The sequence below is a fragment of the Psittacula echo genome, assembly GCF_963264785.1.
Source record: "Psittacula echo genome assembly, chromosome: 3".
Classification (NCBI taxonomy): domain Eukaryota; kingdom Metazoa; phylum Chordata; class Aves; order Psittaciformes; family Psittacidae; genus Psittacula; species Psittacula echo.
In genome coordinates this window covers 44,302,531-44,324,147 of record NC_137736.1, presented here as the reverse complement: position 1 = coordinate 44,324,147, position 21,617 = coordinate 44,302,531, and the positions used below count along the sequence as shown (strand labels likewise).

General features: G+C 40.1%; 1 protein-coding gene across 11 annotated transcripts in view; it reads right to left on the bottom strand.

Moving 5' to 3' along the window:
- KLHL15 (kelch like family member 15) overlaps window positions 1–21,584 on the bottom strand; it is a 33,893-nt gene extending 12,309 nt beyond the window's left edge. For 3 of the 11 annotated variants that reach the window (XM_080614284.1, XM_080614282.1, XM_080614283.1), the window contains exons 1-3: window positions 20,542–21,426; window positions 18,716–18,812; window positions 7,397–8,108 (exon numbers count right to left, since the gene is read on the bottom strand). In XM_080614284.1, coding sequence (XP_080470410.1) covers window positions 7,397–8,101 — 705 coding nt within the window. In that variant the 5' untranslated portion in view covers window positions 8,102–8,108; window positions 18,716–18,812; window positions 20,542–21,426. The other 8 variants (XM_080614289.1, XM_080614288.1, XM_080614290.1 and 5 more) reach the window with 8 other exon arrangements.
- Window positions 21,585–21,617: the final 33 nt, after the last annotated feature.

The following is a 21,617-nucleotide window of genomic DNA, read 5'->3' as shown; positions in this document are numbered from 1 at the left end:
AGGGAAGGCAACCAAACCCCCTTCTTCAGAACATGTGACTGCACTAACCACTCATCATGATGGTTACATTATAGCTCCCCTCTGCAAGTCTCTACATTAACAAATGCCTTTAACACAAGAGGAAAATATCTAAACCTAAAACCCTTTGGTTGTGCATTTATTTGGTAAATTGGTGGACATAGGTTTGAACTTCCTCTTCCCAGGTAAGAGCTACCACTCTGAATTACCACACAGTAGTGAAGTGCCATCCCAAACTGAAAAAAGCTACTCCTGCACAGCTTCACGGGAGTTGGGAGTGGGTGGAAGATTGTAAGAATTCACCTTTCTAGGACCCTTCTTATTATTTAAATCAATTTAAGCTCTCAAGACTGGCTCTGAGACAATTCCAAAACACATCCCTGTCTTGAACACTTTAAATAATCTAGCTCCAGACAGCTCTCAGGCCACCATGTGCCTCTTCAAAGAGGCTTCACTCTTCCTGTACAGTCTGGTCTAACAAAACATTCTGAATTAAGCATCTAAAACAAATAAAACCCCACTACATATCGCTAAATGCACAAATCCTCTATCAGATTTGATCCTAAGTCCCCATTTCTTTCACATAAAACCAGACTGCTTTCACACACCCCAAATGCCTTTAGTACCTACTCGGTTCAGAAAGAGAAGCAATGCTCTGAAAAAATGTAAGGCCACTCTGAAATCTTGAAGTGACCACATTGTAACACCAGAAGTTACTATTTTTCAGTATCTGTTCCCCCACCTCCTCCTATTCCCTGCCCCAAGTAATAAAAGCCTGTACCACCACTTACCTAGGTGGGGGGTGGTACAAGTTTTCGTGTATCTGAAAAGCAATTTGGAAATATGTTTTTATACCTTGTGAATACAGCAGTTGCTTATTCCATGAACAGATACTAATAAAATGTTGTTAACTTTGTGTTAATCCTTTCTCTTCCTTGTACAGTAACGAAGACATTCTGCTCTAAGATAAACATTTTTTAAACTTTTTGAACTGTCATTATTGGACATGATCTGTACAGACTGAAATTGTTTTGTATACCTGATTTTCAAAACTCCTGAATACTAACCTACTGCTGTGAAGCACTTTGTAGCTCAAGAGTTAGAGCAATTTGATGGTTTTATTTATGCTTTTTCTTCCCCGTACTTTATTTTGACAAGTTCAACTTATCTTGGAAAAAGAAGATGGGCACATGCAGATTGCAAATATTATTCTCGGAGCAATATCCAACTTTTTTCTACTGTATTTATGGGGGTGATTATGGAGCAAAAAGGTTTACTTAGGTATAGTGCGCATAAAACACCCCCCACAAGGCCAACTTTTGTGGGGAATAACATCTGTTTTCTTATTAAAGAATATATAATAAAAATACAGGCAATTTGCTCACACGGCATTTGAATAAACCATATAGCCTGACTGAGAAAATAACTTTCAGCAAGTATGCTGGGGCAGAGGTAGCAGGGAAAGCCACAGTACAGAAAAATGGTAAAATACAGGAAGCTTTAAAGGGTAAAAAAATTACACAGGAAATTAAAATAACAAAGACTCTTGGGTGGGTTACTTTACCCTTAAAAGTAACTTTCAAATTCTAAACCAGCACAACTATTTCATGCACTCCCAAACTGGAGCTATCATTTTGAGAACTGAAGAAGAAAGATAAAAGAATTTTTGTTCCACCTATATGCATTTTGAATTTTCTTGTATTGGTTATGGAAGACAACAGGATCAACATGCTAACAATGTGAAGCATGCCAGCAAAGCCTGACAGAGATGGAAAATGTATTTTCTTCCCCCCTCAACATTTACAACTGTCTTTAGATCTAGAAACTGAAATGCCAGCCAGAAACTGTAATTAAGCCTTATATAGCCTCACCACCATACCTAAACCTCACCCCATGAGAGCAGGCAAAAGCAAACAAGGACTACTTCTCATTCCAGAGAAAGAATCTCAAGACCAGGGAATCAATCTATCAGTACTTTAGTACTACTTCTCTTGACAAAGCACTGAAATGAAAGCAAAGCCTCAATCTCGTACCTTAAACCGGAAAGACATCAAGAGGCAAATACTACTACCAGTTATAAACAACTCTTTCAGACTGATGCTCTTGGGGAAGCTATCTACAAGCATAATCTTGAAGAGATGAACATAAAAATATATAAGCACTAGCAATTCTTACAATATTCAGGGGAAAAAAAGCAAAAAAAAAAAATCCTGAACAAACAAATCACAAAATAGAGTGATATACTACCTAAATTCTGGCGAGAAAACGTAGTATGAGGATTCCTCGATTTCACTGTTGAGGAAAAATACCACTGTTTCTAAACTTCCAGCTTTCCCCAGCACAAGCTTTGCCATACAAGAGCAGTACCTCTCCGAAGGCTCAAATGATGGTCTAAGATGACTGTTACAATATGTCTGTATGAAAGTACAGACTGCTCAGGCTTGCTTGATGCAAATGAAGACAAAGCAAATGTAGGTCAGTTTGCCCACTTACATATTCACACGCTGTCTGTGTGAAATCTTCCAGAACTATTTTACATTCCTATTCAGCCTTTAGTAAGGAAAACCCTCCACCTACACTTCTGAATAATTTTACAATGCTTTTAATTACTTGTGAGTACAATCAAAAAAGAGAAGCATTAAAATTTAGGTGTTTAGGTATTAAAACACAACTGTGAATTGTGCATACATTTTGTTTTGGTAGGTTAAAAAACATGGCCTTTAGCAAGCCTTTTGTGGGAACTGCTGTCTGACATCCAAAATAGGCTGAAGGAATTTCTTCAACATTCAAAATTAGGCTTCTGCCATTACCCAAAAGTGGCAAGGAGCAGTTGATCAACAACTGAGTGCTTACCAAGAGACTGATTTTTCTGTTAAGCTCAAATGGAGAAGCTCTACAAGGAAAATGCCCTTATTACCAACATACTCAATTAGAAAGAACGCTCACAGGTTTCTGCAAAGCATCCAAAACAGATGGAAATGTACACTAACCGTGACGAACCTTGAAGTAAAACAAATGTGCATTCTTAAGAGTATGTCGTCAACTCTGGATTAAAAAATATAAATGCATTTTCAAAGCCTAAAAATAACCCTATTCTGTTATCTTGCTGAGGGGTCTCAAAGAATATTTAAGTCGGATTTCCCTACCAACCCCAATCTTACAGTAAAAAGGAATTTAATCCAAATGCTAAAGCTTTGCTCGTGTGATTTTTTTCCACATCCTTTCCAATTCTTTCTCTTCATTTTCTGGACAAAACCTTCTTACAGAGGTTCTGCTGGGATGCAGTGGTAATATACAAGCTCCCCAAAGAACTCTGATGAGATCTACCTGATTGCATCACCTACCAGTTACAATGGTTCACAGTTGGACTTTTAGCTACACAGGCAGGGAACAGCATAAACAAAATCAAATGTGTCATTATAAAAAAAGAAGAAAATAATTAAAAACATCCACTACTCATCCCCGTCTCTACTCACCCACTAGGCAGTCAATACCAAAACCATTAAGACCATCAAAATCACCACCATCCCTCTAGCCATGGTAAACTGGAGTTTGATTGCATTTTGAATCAGTGAAATACTCAGTAAAAACTGCTGGCTTTCCAAATTAATGCAGCTATTAATTATTACCTAGTTTTCTGCTGTATTGCAATGCATGCTTTTCTAGCTGAGCAGCTATGCAAGTTTTAGAATTTTCCATCTATATTTTATGAAAAAGTAAAGCCAAAAATGTAAGTCATTAGTTTCTAATTTGAGAAGTGATCCCCACAAAAGAGTAGATGCAACCCTTGTTATGTTCACCACCCCAAAAAAATAATCAAGCAAATTAATAAGCTGCAGCAAGAACAATGAAACGCAAGGTAAATGGTGTGTAACACAAATCTGACCTCAGTATTTGGTGCCTTTTTTTTTTTAATACAACTATATACAGCTATTGCCCTATTTATTTTTGTTAGTTGGGCTTTTAGGAAAAAGCTTTCAAAACCGTGATGGAGGGCTGCTTTTGAAATGCCCAAATTAAATATCTACTATTTGTACACCTGGTAACTAAATCTTAACATGTTATTATATGGGGTAGATACTAGTTTGGTTCCTTCTGTAGAACTGGTAAAAAAAAAAAAAACAACAAAAAACAACCACACACAAAAATACGGATGGCTCCTAGCATGGTTCCATCATTTGTAGCCACATAAGCAGAGAACTATTTCAAAGGTTATAAAATAGTGCTTAGTTAAGTTTTCTACAACTGCCAGTTCTGAATGTGCAAGTGATGAAATGCAAACTCAACTATTAGGAATAGAAGCTATGCTACACCTTTTCAATTAATAAAGATGGCATCTGTATCCGGCTTCTGGAGAGCACACTTTTCCTTGAAAAAAAAGTGTATTTTACTAGAGATTAAGCTGAATCAAAATTAAAGATCCATCAATCCTACTAAGTAGGATCTTTATTGTTTTCACATCTACTAATCTCTGACCATATTCTAAGTACAACTATAATTCTGTCAACAAATGTTATCAAAACATTGACATTAGATCAAACATTAGATCATCCAGTCTAACCGTTAATCCAACACTGCCAAGTCCACCACTAAACCATGTCCCTAAGTGCCACACCTACATGTCTTTTTATGACATGGTTGCCTCCAGTTAACAGAGAGATGAACTCAATCTAGGAAAAATCCCTTCTATCTCCAACCTTCCTCAAGACTTACAGAGCCATGGCTATGCTTCATATAAAGTGGAAAATAATACGTTTTCAAATAAAGTGGATAGTGGAACTTGTGCTTCTCCCCATATACTTTATTTCCTAACTATTCCCCATATTCTTACTTCATCAATATTTACATTTTCCTGCATAAATCTACATCTATTTTAAGGGCTGAGGAACAAAAGGAGTATCTACTCATACTCTAAACTGTCCTGGCAAAACTGCTTTTGAAGTAAGCAAAAGGCTGCACCTTCACTTGTGCACTTCAAATGCACATCACGTGTAGAGTCACGCACTCATTTTATTTTTAAGAGGACAAGTCATCCCTCTCAGATTGTAAATCTCTTCAGAAAAAGGATGTAAGAAAGAGTGGCTTAAGAGACCATTCTTACTGTGACTTGCAAAGTTCCATGCAAGTTATTTATACACTACAGACAGGCATGTTAGTAATGCATATTAGAAAGATTACATAAGAGTACATATGACAAGCCAGCCAGTATATAGCAAATACAGAGTTTGCTGAACTGTTAAGAATCAATATTTGGTACATTCACGCAGGCATTTAGTATGTGCTGGCTTCAGGAAAAGTATAAATTATGTCTGTGGATTTCAAAGAGAAAAAAAATAAAACCAATATTCTCCCCCTTCTACACAGAGCAAAGAGTTCTCCTTAAGTAACATCCAGAACACTTTAAAAAATAAAAAAAAAAAAACCCTGAAAAAAGTGTGGTTTGTATTTTGATGTTAGCTCCAACTGCAGTTGTCCTTTGTCACTTGTCATGCTGGATTACTCAATGCTCTCTAGCAGGGCAAAACATAAATGCATTCCTAGCTGCAGCAACAAATGACATACATACTTAGCTGTGCTTCTATCTGCTCCCACATAAAATTAATGGGAAGGGTATCCACAGATAAAGCTTTTGCATGTGGGTGTATAAACTAGGATGTTGAAAATTACTTCTCCCCTTAAGTTGTACCCATCTGGCCATTTGGTAGCTGTCAGTATAAAACATGAGAAGCACTCTATGCAGGACTTATACCACAGATACCAAAACCAACTCCAGAAGTTACACTTAAATATGACGCTGAAGACCAACATGCAGTTTTCACTTGTGCTTACAGAAATTTAACTGAAGACAACTTGATGCTTGAACTTAGATCCCAAAACCACAAAGGGCTGAAGCAGACTCTTTCATACAAGCCTTACCCTGTTAGACTGACCTTAAGGATACTTTATGAATCCTATCAGTTTTCTTACTGAAGGGCTTAAATGTTGTAATAATAAGGTAAAAGTATTTTTCAAAACAAGACACTACACAGCATCTTGCAAAGTTCAGCACTTACTAGTTAGAAATCTTAAACCAATATAAACATTACATTACTGTTCTAAAACATGTTAGGTATTTATTCTGTTTATTATTTGTCTATTGGCTAATATAGAATCATAAATATATTTTATGCATTATTATTTCCTCTACTCAATCTACACACAAAAAAAAAAAAAAAACCCTCACTGGTTTATGAATTAATTGCTTTTACAATTTAAAATACAAATCAGCATAAGCCTTACTATCAAAAAGATCCAGTAGCCCTTAAACCACCAAGAGCAATACAACCTTATCTGTATATTTACTAGATACCAAAATAAAAATATACAGGAAATTTATTTGTAAGACCCAACAAAATCATAGGGTCTTAAATCCTATTAATTCACTGAAAGGTTAAAACCACACAAGTTAAGAGTTGTATCTTATCACACAAAATTAACGTTTTTAAGACAAACAGCACAGTTTAAGTAATTCCTAACCTGAATACCCTTCTGTTACTAGCCTGCGAGAGAGCTGCTTACAGTGTCTTGTAATACTCTACTGTTGACAAATACTCAGAGTCTCAGGAACAGAAAACAACTCTGTGTGTGTGTGTGTGTCTATTCTTCAACAGAACAGCAGAAAAAGAAAGTTCTCTTTTAACACCTTGATACATACAATGATCAGCTGAATTTCAGATCACCTGTTACAAAAATTCTTCTGGTATTTAAAATTAAATCATTACATTTCACACCGTAAGTTTTGATTGTATTATGTGCCTTGTGTAGCGCCAAATGTATGTATAACTGCAAGATCAGGGCTTACTTCCAACTGCTGTGTAATAGCAGCAAAAGCACTGAAGATACAACACTAACACCATCCTTCAGACTTTACAGCAGATTCTAGTTTTCACTTGTAAATAAAAAATAACTGTACTTAAAACACATAAAATCTACAGTTGCTATGTTTTGATTATATTGATAACAGTTATCATGCCACTCGCCCTACATACTCTATGCAGCTCTAAAATCTTTGGAAAGCAAGAAGCAACTTGTGGAAAACAGTAAGAATGACTGACATAAAACTGGTATTAATACAAGTGACCTTATTTGGAAATGTCCTTTCCATAAGAATTCACTTTAAAACATGTATTGTAAACCTACCTGTTCTTCAGTCACTGTACATATTATTGTCTAATAATCAGATGACAATACTTCCAGATGTTTGTCTTCTACTGTTTTATTAGAAAAATAAATGCTATCTTTTTATTTCTCCTAATAGGTTTAGGAATCTTACCTATTTAATGGCATGCTGCCCTAGCTAAATGATGAATCCTGTCTATTGCTTTTCAAATGCACCAACCTTCTCAAAAACACTGGATGGTGTCATCAAACAAAACCTGATGTTCTGAATGATGGTGTCCGTATGCCTCCAACGTCTTCTATCATGGCGCAGCCAGGCCTGAACAGCTTCATACAGCTCTATCTCTGGAAACCTGCTCAGATGGTCATTATCCAAGTAAGACATGAGCTTCTCAAAGCTCAGATATGAAAGGAAGTCAGGTCTGGACATAAGTGGCACAAAATTCTCTAGCAGGAAGGAATCCAATTTTTCCCTGACTCCTTCGATGTTTACACCAAAATCATCCAGAAGTCTCATAATTTCTGCACAGTTTTCTAAGCAGATTTTAGCTAAGAGAAAAGAGCAGCAAAATTTTACCACCTCTATAAGCTGGACATACATGGCAGCCTGAAGGATTTCATGAACAGTGTTCATACTCAGTTCAATAGTTCCATAGTACATGAATTGGAGGACATGACTGAAGCCTGTAGCTGTCAGACCTTTCAAATGGATTTTGTCCTGATCTCGTTCTCGCATATCAGCTGTGAACATAATCCTGAAGTAATCACTCTGGGTGGCAAGCAGTGCTTTATGGGCCTGAAATTGATGGTCTTCAATGACAAGTGTGACATCAAGAAGCAATCCCTCCTCATACAGTGCTCTGAATCCAGCAGAGACACTGGTGTCATGGATGGAGGAGCTAAACCCTTCCACGTCCCCTGCCATGAATCACCTGGGGGGAAGAAAAAATAAATAAATAAAAATAAAAATAAATTGTTATTTCTAGTAACATATCACAAGCCCTTCCTGACCAGATAAATCCTGAGACTGCTTGTATTAAGACTTAGAAGTCTTCACCATCTTTTTGTTTTCTCTTCAGCTGAAAAAAATCAACTTAAGAAACAACTTAAAACACAAATGTTAAATATTCCTACACCGCCCCCCCCCCAATATTTTCATTTTAAATAAAGGGCAATAAACAATAATAACTATGTGGTCCTGCCAAAATTATTCCACACTCCAAGCTATTTAGTGGCCAGATAAGGAAGAAGCAATGCTAAAAAGGTTGTCATAGGTTTTTCCTTCTCTTCCCCTCAATCTTTCTGAAGAATTTATCTCAGGAGTGCAATAAAACACCTACTCTTGAATATCAAATGTTTCAGAAAGGAAGCTGAACTTCCTTAAACTTTGCAAATAAGCTCCAGTAGATCTGCACAAGGCATAACCTAAAAAAAAAAAATTTAGCATCTTTAAAAACTTCTATCAATTTGCTCAAAAGTTATTTCTAGGAAACTGAACATTTTCAGAGATACTATTTGTGTGTTTCACTTCTGCAACAACATAATCATCACCCTGTTCTCCCCCTCACCCCTGTTTCTTACTACAGGGATTAATTAAGTGATGAGATTTATAAAGAGCAAAATACTATGGCAACAGGAAGCACTGACAAGATTAGGTCACAATAAATAATATTCTGTATACTGGGTTCATTGAAACTTAATTGCTTCTAAAGCACTTGAACATTTGCAGATCCAGTGTTACTTATGTGCAAGCTACAATCAAACTGTAAATAAGAAAAAAAAAAAACCACCACAAACCAATCAAACAAACAAACAAACAAAAAAAAAAAAAAAAAAAACCACCAAAAAAATCCCACAAAAAAGGCTAGCAAGATTCTACCCTGGTAAAGGAAGATAAATATTCAAAAAAAATCTCTATAAATAAACTATTCCAAATCCACAAATTTCTCATAATGTTGCTCAGCTTCCTTGGGTTTAGGAAGGGTGAAGTTGCACAAGGCAGCTTGAACCAGTCCAACAATTTATCACTAGTCAGAGGACAAAGGTACACTCCATTCTCCCACCCTCTCCTCATCCTGGGGTCTGAGCTCCTGCAGCCTACTTTGAGATATTTCTGGGGTTTACTCGACTGCTTAAAAAGCCAAATCAACCCATAAACATGACTGAAAACTAAACCAAGGGCAGGGGATGGGGAGGAGAGGAAGATGACGATGATGACACAGTACACAAACCGCCAACACCCAGCAGACGCAAAAACTCAAAACCAGAGAGCTTTCTGATTATCAATGAGCAGACTTCTGACTTGACACTGCAGGGAGGGTGGCACAAGAGCCAACCTGATGCAGAGGGCAGAATATCACATTTGAGCAGCAACAGGGAAAAGAGTGACATCTTTCCCTTTTGGCATTAACCAGCTACTAGGAATTGGTTCAGCCATTTTTGTTTCAATTTATCTCACCTTAAATTACAGCACAACATTCACTCATTTGTGCATTTAACCCTGAATTTCCTATAACGAAGTTAATAATGCCTTAGTACTGATAACCTATATGAAAAACTAAATAATACCAACACATTTAAAAAAAAATATTATTTTCAAGGTTGTAGAACTTTACAGCAGTATATGCACCCAGAATTGACTCAGGACCCAGGTTGGCCCAGGTTTTACAACTTCAGAGTGCTGTTATCACCCACTTCCTCAAGTACCACATCCTGACTGCTGCTATTGTAACTGGAATGTAATTTATTAGATTCCATCAATGGATAATCATCTCCTCTCCTTAATTCATCAACACACATCCTGGAAAACAAAACTGGAGATACTTTTTGTCCATGTAAAACTAAAATGGTGAGTAGGTGTTTGTAGCCACACCTCATGGAATCAGCACCGCTCCCACACTGTGGGACCTGCTGACAGGTTGTGTGCACAATAGAGTAAATGCTGGGAGTGTTCATGACAATTAAGGCCTTATGTTAAAATTCTAAATTCCTGGAACTAAGCAGCAGAAAGAGAACAAAGCTGACAATGCAATCACTTTCTCGCCAGTATCCATGATAGCACACTTCTCTCAATGTCACTGAAGACAAAGAGAAAATGCAAGCTGTTCCGAAGCTTCGTATCTTGAGTCTCTTATTCCTGAACACAGCACAGGCCTACCAGAAAGAAAAATTCCCATCAAATATTCTTCTTAGTCGTTGCCAATTCTTGCACACAAGCAGACAAGGAAATAATTACTTTACTAACTCTTGACCACCTCAAAAAGAAGCAACAAATTGAAGAGTAAGCATAAAGCCTGGCTTTATAGGATTTTGTTTTCTAATTGGATTTCCAGTATCAAATGAAAAGGTAAACACTAGCTTTTTTCTTCTTTCTTTGTAACTCCTCCTCTCCTGTCCCCAGTTCTCTGATGTTTAATAACGGTTGATCATATTTCATATTTCAGTCTTTCATATTTAAGAGATTTAATGGCCACTTGCTTTCAAGTGGGCTACCCGTTTTCACAAATATATGGCACCCTGAAACTATCACCTCTCAATTTTGTCTGTAATCAGTTAAGAGGTTTAAACATGACTAAGATCCCCAGGCAGTGCAACCATTTAAGTTACGTTTCCTTTAGGAGATGAACTAAGACATATGGCTCAGCTTCAAATCCAAGATCAATGGAAAAAAATAGGACAGGACAACTGGAATTTGCAAATGTGAGATGTGAACAGAAAACAGAGCAATATATTGGGAGAAAAACATCAGAAATTAAGCAACATTCTTCAGGTGACTGAAACAACATATGTTAATCTGAAAATAACGGGATCTCCCATCACACAGGCTCATGCAGCAATCTCATGGAAGGGATTTCTTCAAAACAGTTCATACATTACAGTGCACATCAACAACACAGAACCATACCAGTAAGATACAAACGCATACTAGGGTCTTTTCCCTTAACTTGAGAAAGATAATTACATTATAGGTACTCTGCAAATAAAAGGAGAGACATTAACTTTTATACAGGATGGTTTTAAAAGTCCTCTTTCACCACCCTCAAAGAAGCAAAAAGGAAAAGTTGGCAGTGGAAGTAAGGAGGGACAAATGGTAGAGGGTAAATGCACCAAATCCAGTGAAGCACCTCCAGTGTTCCTTTTAAGGATCAAATCAAATAACACACAAAACCCTAAAACCAGCGACAGAGAGTCGTGGGCAACTGGCTTTAGGTGGCGCTACTGAGCAGGGGAGTGGACCAGATAACATCCAGAGGTCTCTTCCAACCTCAGTTAGACTGTGATTCTGTGATCAAGCTGTTTTTACATAGAAACTACACTGATTGTTTGGTCATTTTTTTTCCAACCATCCTTTTAATTCTGATTAAATAGAAATAAGACACATACAGGCAAAGAAAAAATCAGATAGAAGCTACAACCCTCAAATTTTAAATTATCAAAAAATAAAGTGGTAGGAATCACCAAAATACATTAATCTGTAAAAATAATTAAAACCAGAAGTCAGCTGCAAAACACTACAATGATGACAAAGTGGTCAACACTGAATGTATTATTCCAGAATGTTTTAAAAAACATGGGGGTTTAAGTCACTTAATCCTTATTTTCACATCCCTGCTTCTATTATTTTTAGAAAATCTACAGTTTTCAATCTCCAAATATTTTTCGTCCCAAACATCAGACAGCATTTAATGGATTATATAAGTAGAGACAAAACCAGTAAGATTTCTTCATAACATCACCTAGACACTTACAAATTCTGAGTGAAAAGCTAAAGACCACTTGTCTTCCTGCATTAAATAGAAGAAGTAAGTACTCTTCTTTTTCTGGTATAAAGCCATGTACAGTATCAGCAGATATACTTTTCTTTAAAACACAAAAATGCATTGGCCAGTGCAAATACACAAGGGGGTTAAATAACACACAAACCAGGAAACTAGATAGTCAGATGTGTATTATGATGAACTGGTAAAAATCTTCATTTCTACAGCTAATAACCTCAGTCAAAAGCAAATAGCAGTGTGGTAGTTCAAATATTAAAAAAGCAATACAAAATACTCTCAAACGAAATCATTTTTCTAAAGCATAGCCGTGCCATTCCTCCCACACACACTTGCAATCTTAGATGTAATTCTATGCACTATTCAAATGCTGCAGCTTATTTCCCAGAGGACAGTAATGTAATGATTTTTTTTCCATATTTTCAATAAAAATGCAAAATTGAGTTAGATTTTCTTCACACATGCAAATCACAATAGCACACTTAATCCTCAGGAAGACACGTAGCCTACAGTGGTCTGTAAGAAAATCGGAGCAAAAAAATCCAGTGTATAAACAACAAGGAGCGGGGGATCTAAGTTGACATTCTGCATTGTTCTGCACATATTAGAGCTGATCAGTATAATGCAGCACAGAAAGCAAGATTCTCTGCAGAAAAGGAAAAAAAAGAAATATGCTTAACCTTATTGGCTTTTCCTGACATCTTCTCCTCTTTTAGCATATAATGCATTACAGAGTCTACTCCTCTGTGCTGTAAAAGCACTTACTTGGAACACTGATTTCTCATCTTCATTCTGCAGCTGTAATAGAAGTCTGAAAACGCTGTTCCAGACTGCTTTTTCTTGCTAAACAAGGAGAACCTTCTTTCCTCAGGGTGTCTGAGGCTCTTAGACTCAAGCAGAAGAAATGAAGTCTAAATGCAAAGAAGGAAGTTATGGAATACCCACTTTTTGCTTATGCCGAAAAGATGTAAAAATCTATCCAAATGCAGTACTGCCTGGAAAAGTACCGTTTAAATAAGTCTGTTTATGTAATATGTAAGCTTATATGCACTGTCTAGGGATAGAAATGTATTGTTCTAGAAAGTATTGACATTATCAACTCTAACACACCAGCTGGAAGGCAGATTTCTGTTTTTCTTTACTGCTGTTCCTTAATAACTCATTTGAGATGCTGAGACAGAACTAGCAAGTTCCTCTGTTTAGAAATCATGAAATACTTATTCATTCTACCTTCATTAGAGAAATTCTGAAAAAGCACTTATGTGAACACAGCTCAATTTATTATGTGAATTCACATAATAAAACATTGTATTTACAAGCTGAATAAAAGGATATTTCACCAGACAGACAGAACCATACTCGGGTTACATAAAGTAATAAAATAGAGCTTAAAATCCAATAATCTGTTCCATCTATCCCATTCCTTTCATCCATCAAAAGCATACATTTAAATGCAGATTTAAAAGCCATTACATATGCTTTATTTAGTGAGGTGCATAGCAAAGACTGCTTAGAGCAGAATTCTTCAACCCTGATTTGTTAAAACAAACATTTTCCTGCACAAACAGGACTTTTCTCCATAGTCAATGTTTCAGATGTATGAAAACACAATACACACGGGCATTTGAACATACAAGGAAAACATTCACAACTGCACATATCCATCACTAAAAACTGGGCGTTTGAATGCAGTGCACTGCAATGAGAATGCAGTGAGTGTATAAATAAACATTTACATAGTATATATAATTTATCCCCCAAATTAAGCCTTTATTTACACAGGTTAACACTAAAACTATTCAAGTTTTCCCAAACCACCACTTTTCATCATAATTCTCCACTAACAGCAGCAGAAGGAATGATGTAGAAGTAAGACAGATCAACAACCAGTGGATATCAGAACTTTCCATTGCTAAAACAATCGCAAATGTAGGAAACACACACATCAAGCTTGTATGTGTTTTATCTAAAATCCTTCAGAACGAATATGCTATGTTTAAGAAATAATTTATCTTAAACACATTGGTAGGTTCACCCTAAGGACTTTACTCAAGTCATGCTGAGAATTCAAAAAACACTGGATTACTTTGGAAGCGAGTAGTCAGGAGCTTACTGATTGCTCCAGAGGAACCAGACTGCCAGAACTCAAAATTAAAACTTGGGCAGTCCTGAAAACTGTCCACACTGCGTGAAGAACTTCGTAGGGGCACGCATCTGACCATGAGAGCTCCTCTTACAACCTCTACCCATGTTGCTATCTCTGAGCAATATGCATCAGTTTGTAACAACAGCAGCACTTCTGCAAATACATCAGCCATCTCTGAGGTCATCTTGATTAGGCAAGAAGCATTATCAGAACTAGTTATAACCAAACATACTAAAACTCAGTATGGATTGTCTCTCAGTTCTGCACACGTCATTCTAAGTATGCCAGAACACTGCTGAGCAGTCCTTAGCTCTTCTCCACAACGAACAGTACTAAGAGAGCATTTTGTTCTGTTTTCTTTTTGAGAAATGTCTAACTCAAGCAGACGTATTGGTGCTCGCATATGCAGGTATTCATAATGGACAGTTTTCTCAGGTCACATTACACTCTGTTCCTAAAAACTTAATCTATAACCCAATTCAGCCTTTCTTTACAGAAGGATCCAAATGTCACAAGCACACACACAAAATATCAAAACAATTTTGTTTTAAAATATTGTTAAAAAAATATAGTTTTCACATGCATTCAATTTAGACAAATACTAATTGATTATAAGTTGGAACTCTCCATTTTACAACATGAGCCCCCAGAGAATAAAATATACTCCCCAGCTTAAATCAAGCTTTTGATGACTATCAAAAGGATTCTGATGAAAGTACATGCTTGACAACCATTTTAAGACTGCCAGACATACGCATCAGATGTAGTTACTTGGCCAGTTTAACTTCACCTAACTGAATCTAAACTCAGCTTCTGTCTTACAAATTAATCATCAATGAGATATACATTGGTTTCTCATCAGATCAGCCCATTATGCAGATGATGTAACTACACTTCAGAGACGTTAAAACAGTTTAAACCATTTGGCTAAAAGCTCATTGCATCACTATGCCTGTACAGAAAAACATGCTCCTGAACACGCTCATGAACATGAAAACACGCCCAATGCTCTTCCAATTAGAGTTATTGATAGCAGAACAGGTGCCCAGGATAAAATTTTTTTTAATATATCCATAAGAAAGAGTATTGTCTTTAACTAGAAAAACTTTTATCACTAATACCCCAGAGTTATATTAGTGCTGAAAACTACATGTTTGCCTCTGCTCTTGAAGTGGACAGGCCTGCTCTTAATAGTGATATTCTCAATATGAAGATATTTGTCAAGAAAATCATGGTGTATTTTATACAGAAAAGTAGCAAGTTAAGTAGCAAAAATCTTAGTAGCAAAAATCAAATCCTATAGTTTTGGGCTCTCATCACATAAATTTTTAGCATAATAAAAAGGTAATGAGATAAAAGTAGCACTTAAACTATATTAGTAAAAATAACTTTGAATTAATTGAACTACCCCTTACAATTGTCTGTTATTATCTGTGTATTTACTGCTAACTTAATACTTTGAGCATCTTCTACAAAAATGAGATTAGTGAGATTGTGCCTTTTGTTCAGGACATACAGCTTTTGATCTCATTGCCAAATGTCAACCTCATTTATCAGAAAGCCAGAAATCTCAAACTTTTTAAATTTCTACAAGTTTCCCACAAATTGGCAGCTAGATAGTATCTCCAATGTGAGCTCAACAGTTATCTGTTCTACTCTGCTTGCTGAAAGGCAAATCAACACATATGTAGATCCAAACCAGCCATAGGGTATAATTAAGGGAAGTGAAAAGAGAGGAGAGACTGTGGGAAAGTTTATAGGACATGTGTTAGAAATTAAACTCCTTAGTTAGGTGTTGTAAAATAGCAGAAAGGCTGTTAGCATGTGGTGGTATGCTGAGGGGATCCGAGTGTGAACTGGGGCAATGGTAGTGAAAAGAGCTGGGTTATTATCCTAGGGAAGGGTATACACAACAAAGAAGTTAACAGGAAGCCAGACTTCAGTAGTTCAGGCCTTTTATCCAGTAACAGCTTTACGGTTCCCCTATTCTTCTAAAGGAAAGGGAAAAAACAACCGAACAGCACAAAACCCCCAGGAACTTGATATTTTTAAGCGACATTCAAGTATTTCCCAAATAAGTCAAAGCTTCAGTACCAATCCTGGGCAGCAATCTGCTCGTTCAGCTCACAGATAATTTTTTCTCTCCCAATGCTACTGATCGGGAAATAGCCATTTTTGGGGTACGAACTCAGACGACCTACTTCAGCTTATCGGCTTGACACGTTTTGCACCACTCTGCTGTGAGCGAAAGCTCGCAGGCCGAGCTCTTCAACGAAGCGTGCAGGCGGGCCCCGAGTTAGAGACGTGCCGCCGCAGCAGCCCGCGGCGCCTGGCTCGGGGCAGGGCCGCCCCTCAGAGGCCGCCCCGCGGGCACGCAATGCTTTCACTGCGCCCGCCCGTCCAACACCGCTCAGCGGGGCCCAGCAGTGCCCGCCGTCCCGCTACACCCTGCCTCCCTCCACCACCCCCGGTGCCCGCGGGCACCCGTCCCACCACCTCCGCCCGCCGCGGCCGGCACAGCCCTGGCAGGAGGGTCCCCGAAGACCAGGAAGGGGCCTGGGCCGTCCCCGCTAGGGCAGGCAGTGGCGGGAGGGCCCAGAGGACCTCGGCGGCGGCTTCACCTACCTTTCGGCAGCGGCGGCGCTGAAGACGCGGCTCCTCCCGCTGTACCGGCGGAGAGGGGTACCTCTGTGTAACATAAAGCCGGGGGCGGCAGCGGCGGAGGGAGGCGCCGGGGGACTGAAGAGAGGGGCAATGGCTGAGGCAAAGCCAGGAGGAGGAGGAGGAGGCGGAGGAAGGGGGGATCCTGGGCTCCCTCCTCCCTACGGTCCGTGCTCAGGGGGAGGTGGGGAACCGCCCCCCGCCGCGCTGCCCGGGCACCGTCGCTCCTGCCTGGCCTCGCCCCCGGGGTCCGCGCAGCTCCCGCCCGTTCCCCGCGGCTCACACTTGTTTACCTTCTGCTGTGCTTAGCACGACCGCAGCCGCCATCTTCCCCCGCGAGAGGCACCCCTCACCGGCCGTCACTTCCGCCGCCACCTGTGGGCCCGGGGCGGCGAACCGCCGCCGCGCTCCCGCTTCAGGCGGCTCGGCCCGAACTGGCGGCCGGTGCCCGCCCCGCGGCGTGCCCTGTCCCACCGGCACCTCCCTGCCCCGTGCAGAGTCAGCCAGGCGCCGGACCGACCCTGTCGCCACCAGGATAGCGGGCACGCCCCGCGGAGAGAGGTCCCTTGACGGGGGCCTGGCCAAGCGGCACCAGCAAGCATCGTCTGCATGTGGCTCACAAGGACTCTCAGCCGCGGCCGTCCGCTTTTGGTGTCTGGAGGTTGTGTGGTTTTCTTCCACCCCTCTGCCCTTAGCCGGGTTCCCGCCACAAACCACGGCCCCTTTCCACAAGACTGTCAGTTTTCGAGGGCAGAGGCCCCGCGCTCCTGTAGAGTTGCAACCCACCCCGCGAAAACAGCCACTCCTGCGAGGAGCTTGCTGCGTGCCTGCCCTGACGCCGGGCCTGCCGCAGGTGCTGCCGGCCGATCCCGGCTCCTTTCTGGCTCCAGACCGGCAGCCCTGCCAGCCGGTGTGGGAACCAGGTCACCCTGAGTGAGCCCAAGGGGCCAGGGCCGCCAGCCACCGAGGGCACTCAACGTAGCTGGCCCTTGAGCAACAAACTATGCAGGTTGTGGGAAACTGCAGCTCAGCCTGGGGTGAACAGGGCTTTGTCTTGGCACAAACATCACCTCCTTGCTTTATCTTGCCTTGGTCTGGCAAATTCCAACTTTATTGAGGTAAACTAAATTACATGGACCTTCAGTTTGCTACTGTCACCTCGACAACATTTGCTACCTTACTACGTACCTCCCTGTCACCTCCTATGTCACTCACTGCTTTAAATAGCAGACCACATCTCCTCCCTGTTTGTTGCTGTTCCCATCTCCTTCACTGCCTATTTTCAGTCTCTCATTACCACCCCCACCCCATTCTCGGTTTGTAAAACAAGAGCATGCATCCTCTATAGCTGCCACCCCCCCCCAAGCTGAGTGTCCTTCCCACCCTCCACAGCTCCACACAATGAACCAGCTATCCCACGCGCTGCTTCACAGAAGACTTCCCACTGCTATTCCCACTCTCCTCAACTGCCCTCCTACTGCTCCCTCACCGCCTACTTACTCCAGACTACAATCAACTTGCTCCCATTCACTCCTTCATCACAGCGGCCTGACCACTGTCTGCTCAGCACACTTGATACTACTCCATCTCATCCGCTTACTCAGTAAGTTTTCCCCATCTTCCCAGTCACTGTTTTAAAACCTGTTACTCGTGCACTTACTGTAAAACAACCGACCTTTGAGTAGACTGTTAAGACAGCTACTATTCCTGTTGCCTAACCCTCAAAGGAAAGACATTCTCTCCCTTATTCATAGGGTCTGTCTTCTGCCACACCAAGCATGTACCCACTCACATCTCATGCTTCAGCAAAAAAAAAAAAAATGGAGTTGAAAGCAAGTTTCTCATACACAGAAATTATACAACCAAACCTTTGTGCATTCTCCTGCTCCCTCCAGACTTTTGACCCTCCTAGGTCAGACAGGATGGGAAAAGCTAAGTGGGACCATGTTGGTATTACCTGACTGTCATTTTGCTGTTTGCAGTTTGTGGCAAGCTGTGCCTCAAGATGATCTTCACGTCTCTCCTACACACTTCCACAGAAAAGGAGCTCAAACCTAGCAAAAAACAAAACCAAAAAACCCCAAAACAACAGCTTTGACATCCTTATTCTCAACATTTTAAAACACAAATCACTGCCACCCTCCTCTCCTTCACATTGGACAATTTGCCTCTACCAAAAAATCAAAATATGTTAATAATGCCTCAATTATAGTCTCCTAAACAAAAATGTGAGACTGTTAAATGTGGTACCTCAACAATGACCAGCAGAATCAACATTATATTAGTGAATATTAATTTACATAGAGATTTGGGCTGACCTCTCTGACTTAGGCAGTTGTACTAAGTAGCTCCCACTGGCTTAATTCAGACTATTGTAAGTAAAAAAATCCTGATGCAAGGTTTTCAGTTACATTCATAAACTATTTACCATTTGAGTAATTTTAATCTTTTATATATATATATATATATGAAGTATACTTGATAACTCCTGGAAATGTTTTTGTACTGTAGCTGGGGTTGTTTGGCCTGGAGAAGAGAAGGCTCTGGGGAGATCTTACAGCAGCTTCCAGTACCTAAAGGGGGCCTATAAGAAATCTGGAAAGGGACTTTTGACAAGGGCACATAAGGATAGGACAAGAGGGGATGGCTTTAAACTGAAAAAGGGTAAATTTAGATTAAATATTAGGAAACAATTATTTACTGTGAGAGTTGTGAGACACTGGAACAGGCTGCCCAATGAAGCTGTGAACACTCCACCCCTGCAGTGCTCAAGGCCAGGCTGGACAGGTCTTTGAGCAACCTGGTCTAGGGGGGTTAGAACTAGGTGATCTTTAAGGTCCCTTCCAACCCAAACCATTCTATGATTCTATGAAATAATTAAACATTTGCAGTCTTTATAGATTTTTCTGGGTTTTCTTCATGTTACAAGTATCTCCAAATACACTGAAACAAGGTAATGACACCATCTCAGAACATGCAAAATGTATCACCTCATTGTTAAAATAGAAGCAAGTTTGTGTACTTTTTTTTTCTTTCAGATTCCTGACAGGGTTCTTGGCAAGTATTAAACCCTTTCTGAAGGCTGCTGCAAATGTGACAAAAAACTGTTTCCATAATTTTACACTGCACTGAATTACTGCATAATTTAAATGGCTAAGTAACTAGAGTCTAGTATTTTCAGTTCATTTTCATAAACGAATGATTATATATGCCTGGACACCAAGGCAACTACAACAAAGTATTGCATCATGCTCCCACTGTATTTTGTGTATCTTGGTCATGAGCTTCTACTGTTTTTCCTAGAAGTGAGATATTTTAGACAAATCAAAAACATCACATGTCCCAATGAAAGATTAGATATGAACATTTATTTTCCAGGCCAATGCACAAAACTACTGGGTTGCAAGACAAAATACATTTTGTCATTGGCAAAACCATTATACACACTGTGAGGTTTCGTACCACACATTCATATTAATTTCTTCAAAACAAGAATGCTGGCAATGTGCTGTATCCAGCAGAACACACTCCTAACTCTTGTCTCAGAAAAGAATGGAAATAGTAGTATTTGCAAAAGTGGGAGGCTACATGCATTGTTAAACCAGGCATACCAGTTTCACGCAGATTTCTATCACCACATTTTAATCACGTGGCTGTCTGCTGCAAACCTGTTTTTTTTACCCAAGCAGTTAGGCAGGCAAAAATCTGAGAACCACCATTTTTTCCAGCAGGCAAAGCCACTGTTGATGAATGTGCCTCTATTTCCTATAACTGGTTACTTACATTGAAAACTGCTTCTCTGATCAGGGAAGAAATCTTATTAGTAGCAACATCCTCTATGTCTTTAAGAAGTTTCCATGAAGGAGAAGTCAATTCAATTTCCCTCAGGGTAGGGTTGTAAATTTGGTCTTCTGTCTCTGTGGAACTTCTAAGCTGGGTCTCATCAATGGATTGGGGATTTTATTCGATTTTTTAAGCATTTATTCATTGCATCCAAGACTGACAACAGCATGCATTTGATTGGGTTTTAAGCTGTTTGGTACAGCAGACTATAGCTGTTCATACCATGGGGCAGTCTTGTATCCCTGTGGTCTCCCTGACACTAAGCGCTCAGCCTCCAAAACACGGTAACAACAAAGGTTGAAATTCAAAATGTTACCAGGCTGACGGCCAGCAGAAATCACTAACGTGGGTACAGTAACATTTTACTGTTCAAACAGGTAAGTGGATCACACATCAGATATGAACATTTCCACTACATACAAGCATCTTTTTTCAATTTTACCACCATGCTCCTTTCTGCTTCACACCCACTCACTGCTCCAAACAAACCTATACTGACATGCTGTTTGACATGCACCAACATAAGGAATCTTTTTTTTTTTTTTTTTTTGTCCTATCTTTTAACCCAACGAGGTCCCCATCCCGATCACCCTACCGAGGCACTGGTAGTATGTTACATACGCAGCACGCACAGGACTAACACAGGGTAACCGCGGGCCCATCGCAGGCAAGAGACAATCCCTTTCCCACGGAAACACGTAGAAGAGCGGATTCCCCAGACACTTACTGCTCAGCAGTAGCTAAAGCTATGTTTGAAAGCACCCGCATGTACTCCTTAGAGATGCCTCCCCCCTCCGGCCGCCCCCTACCCCCTCAGCCTGCAGTCGTTACCCAGCACCATTCGCATGACGCCTTCCCACCCCGGCCCCAGCTCCGCGCACGCGCGCCCTTCCCTAGTGGTGCCGGCGCACGCGGAGCAGCACCTGCGGCAGGCCCGGTTGCATCACCCAGCGCGAGGGAGAAGGGGGTCCTTTCCTGTGGCTGCCCTGCGGCGCGCCTGAGTCGCTGCCGCTCAG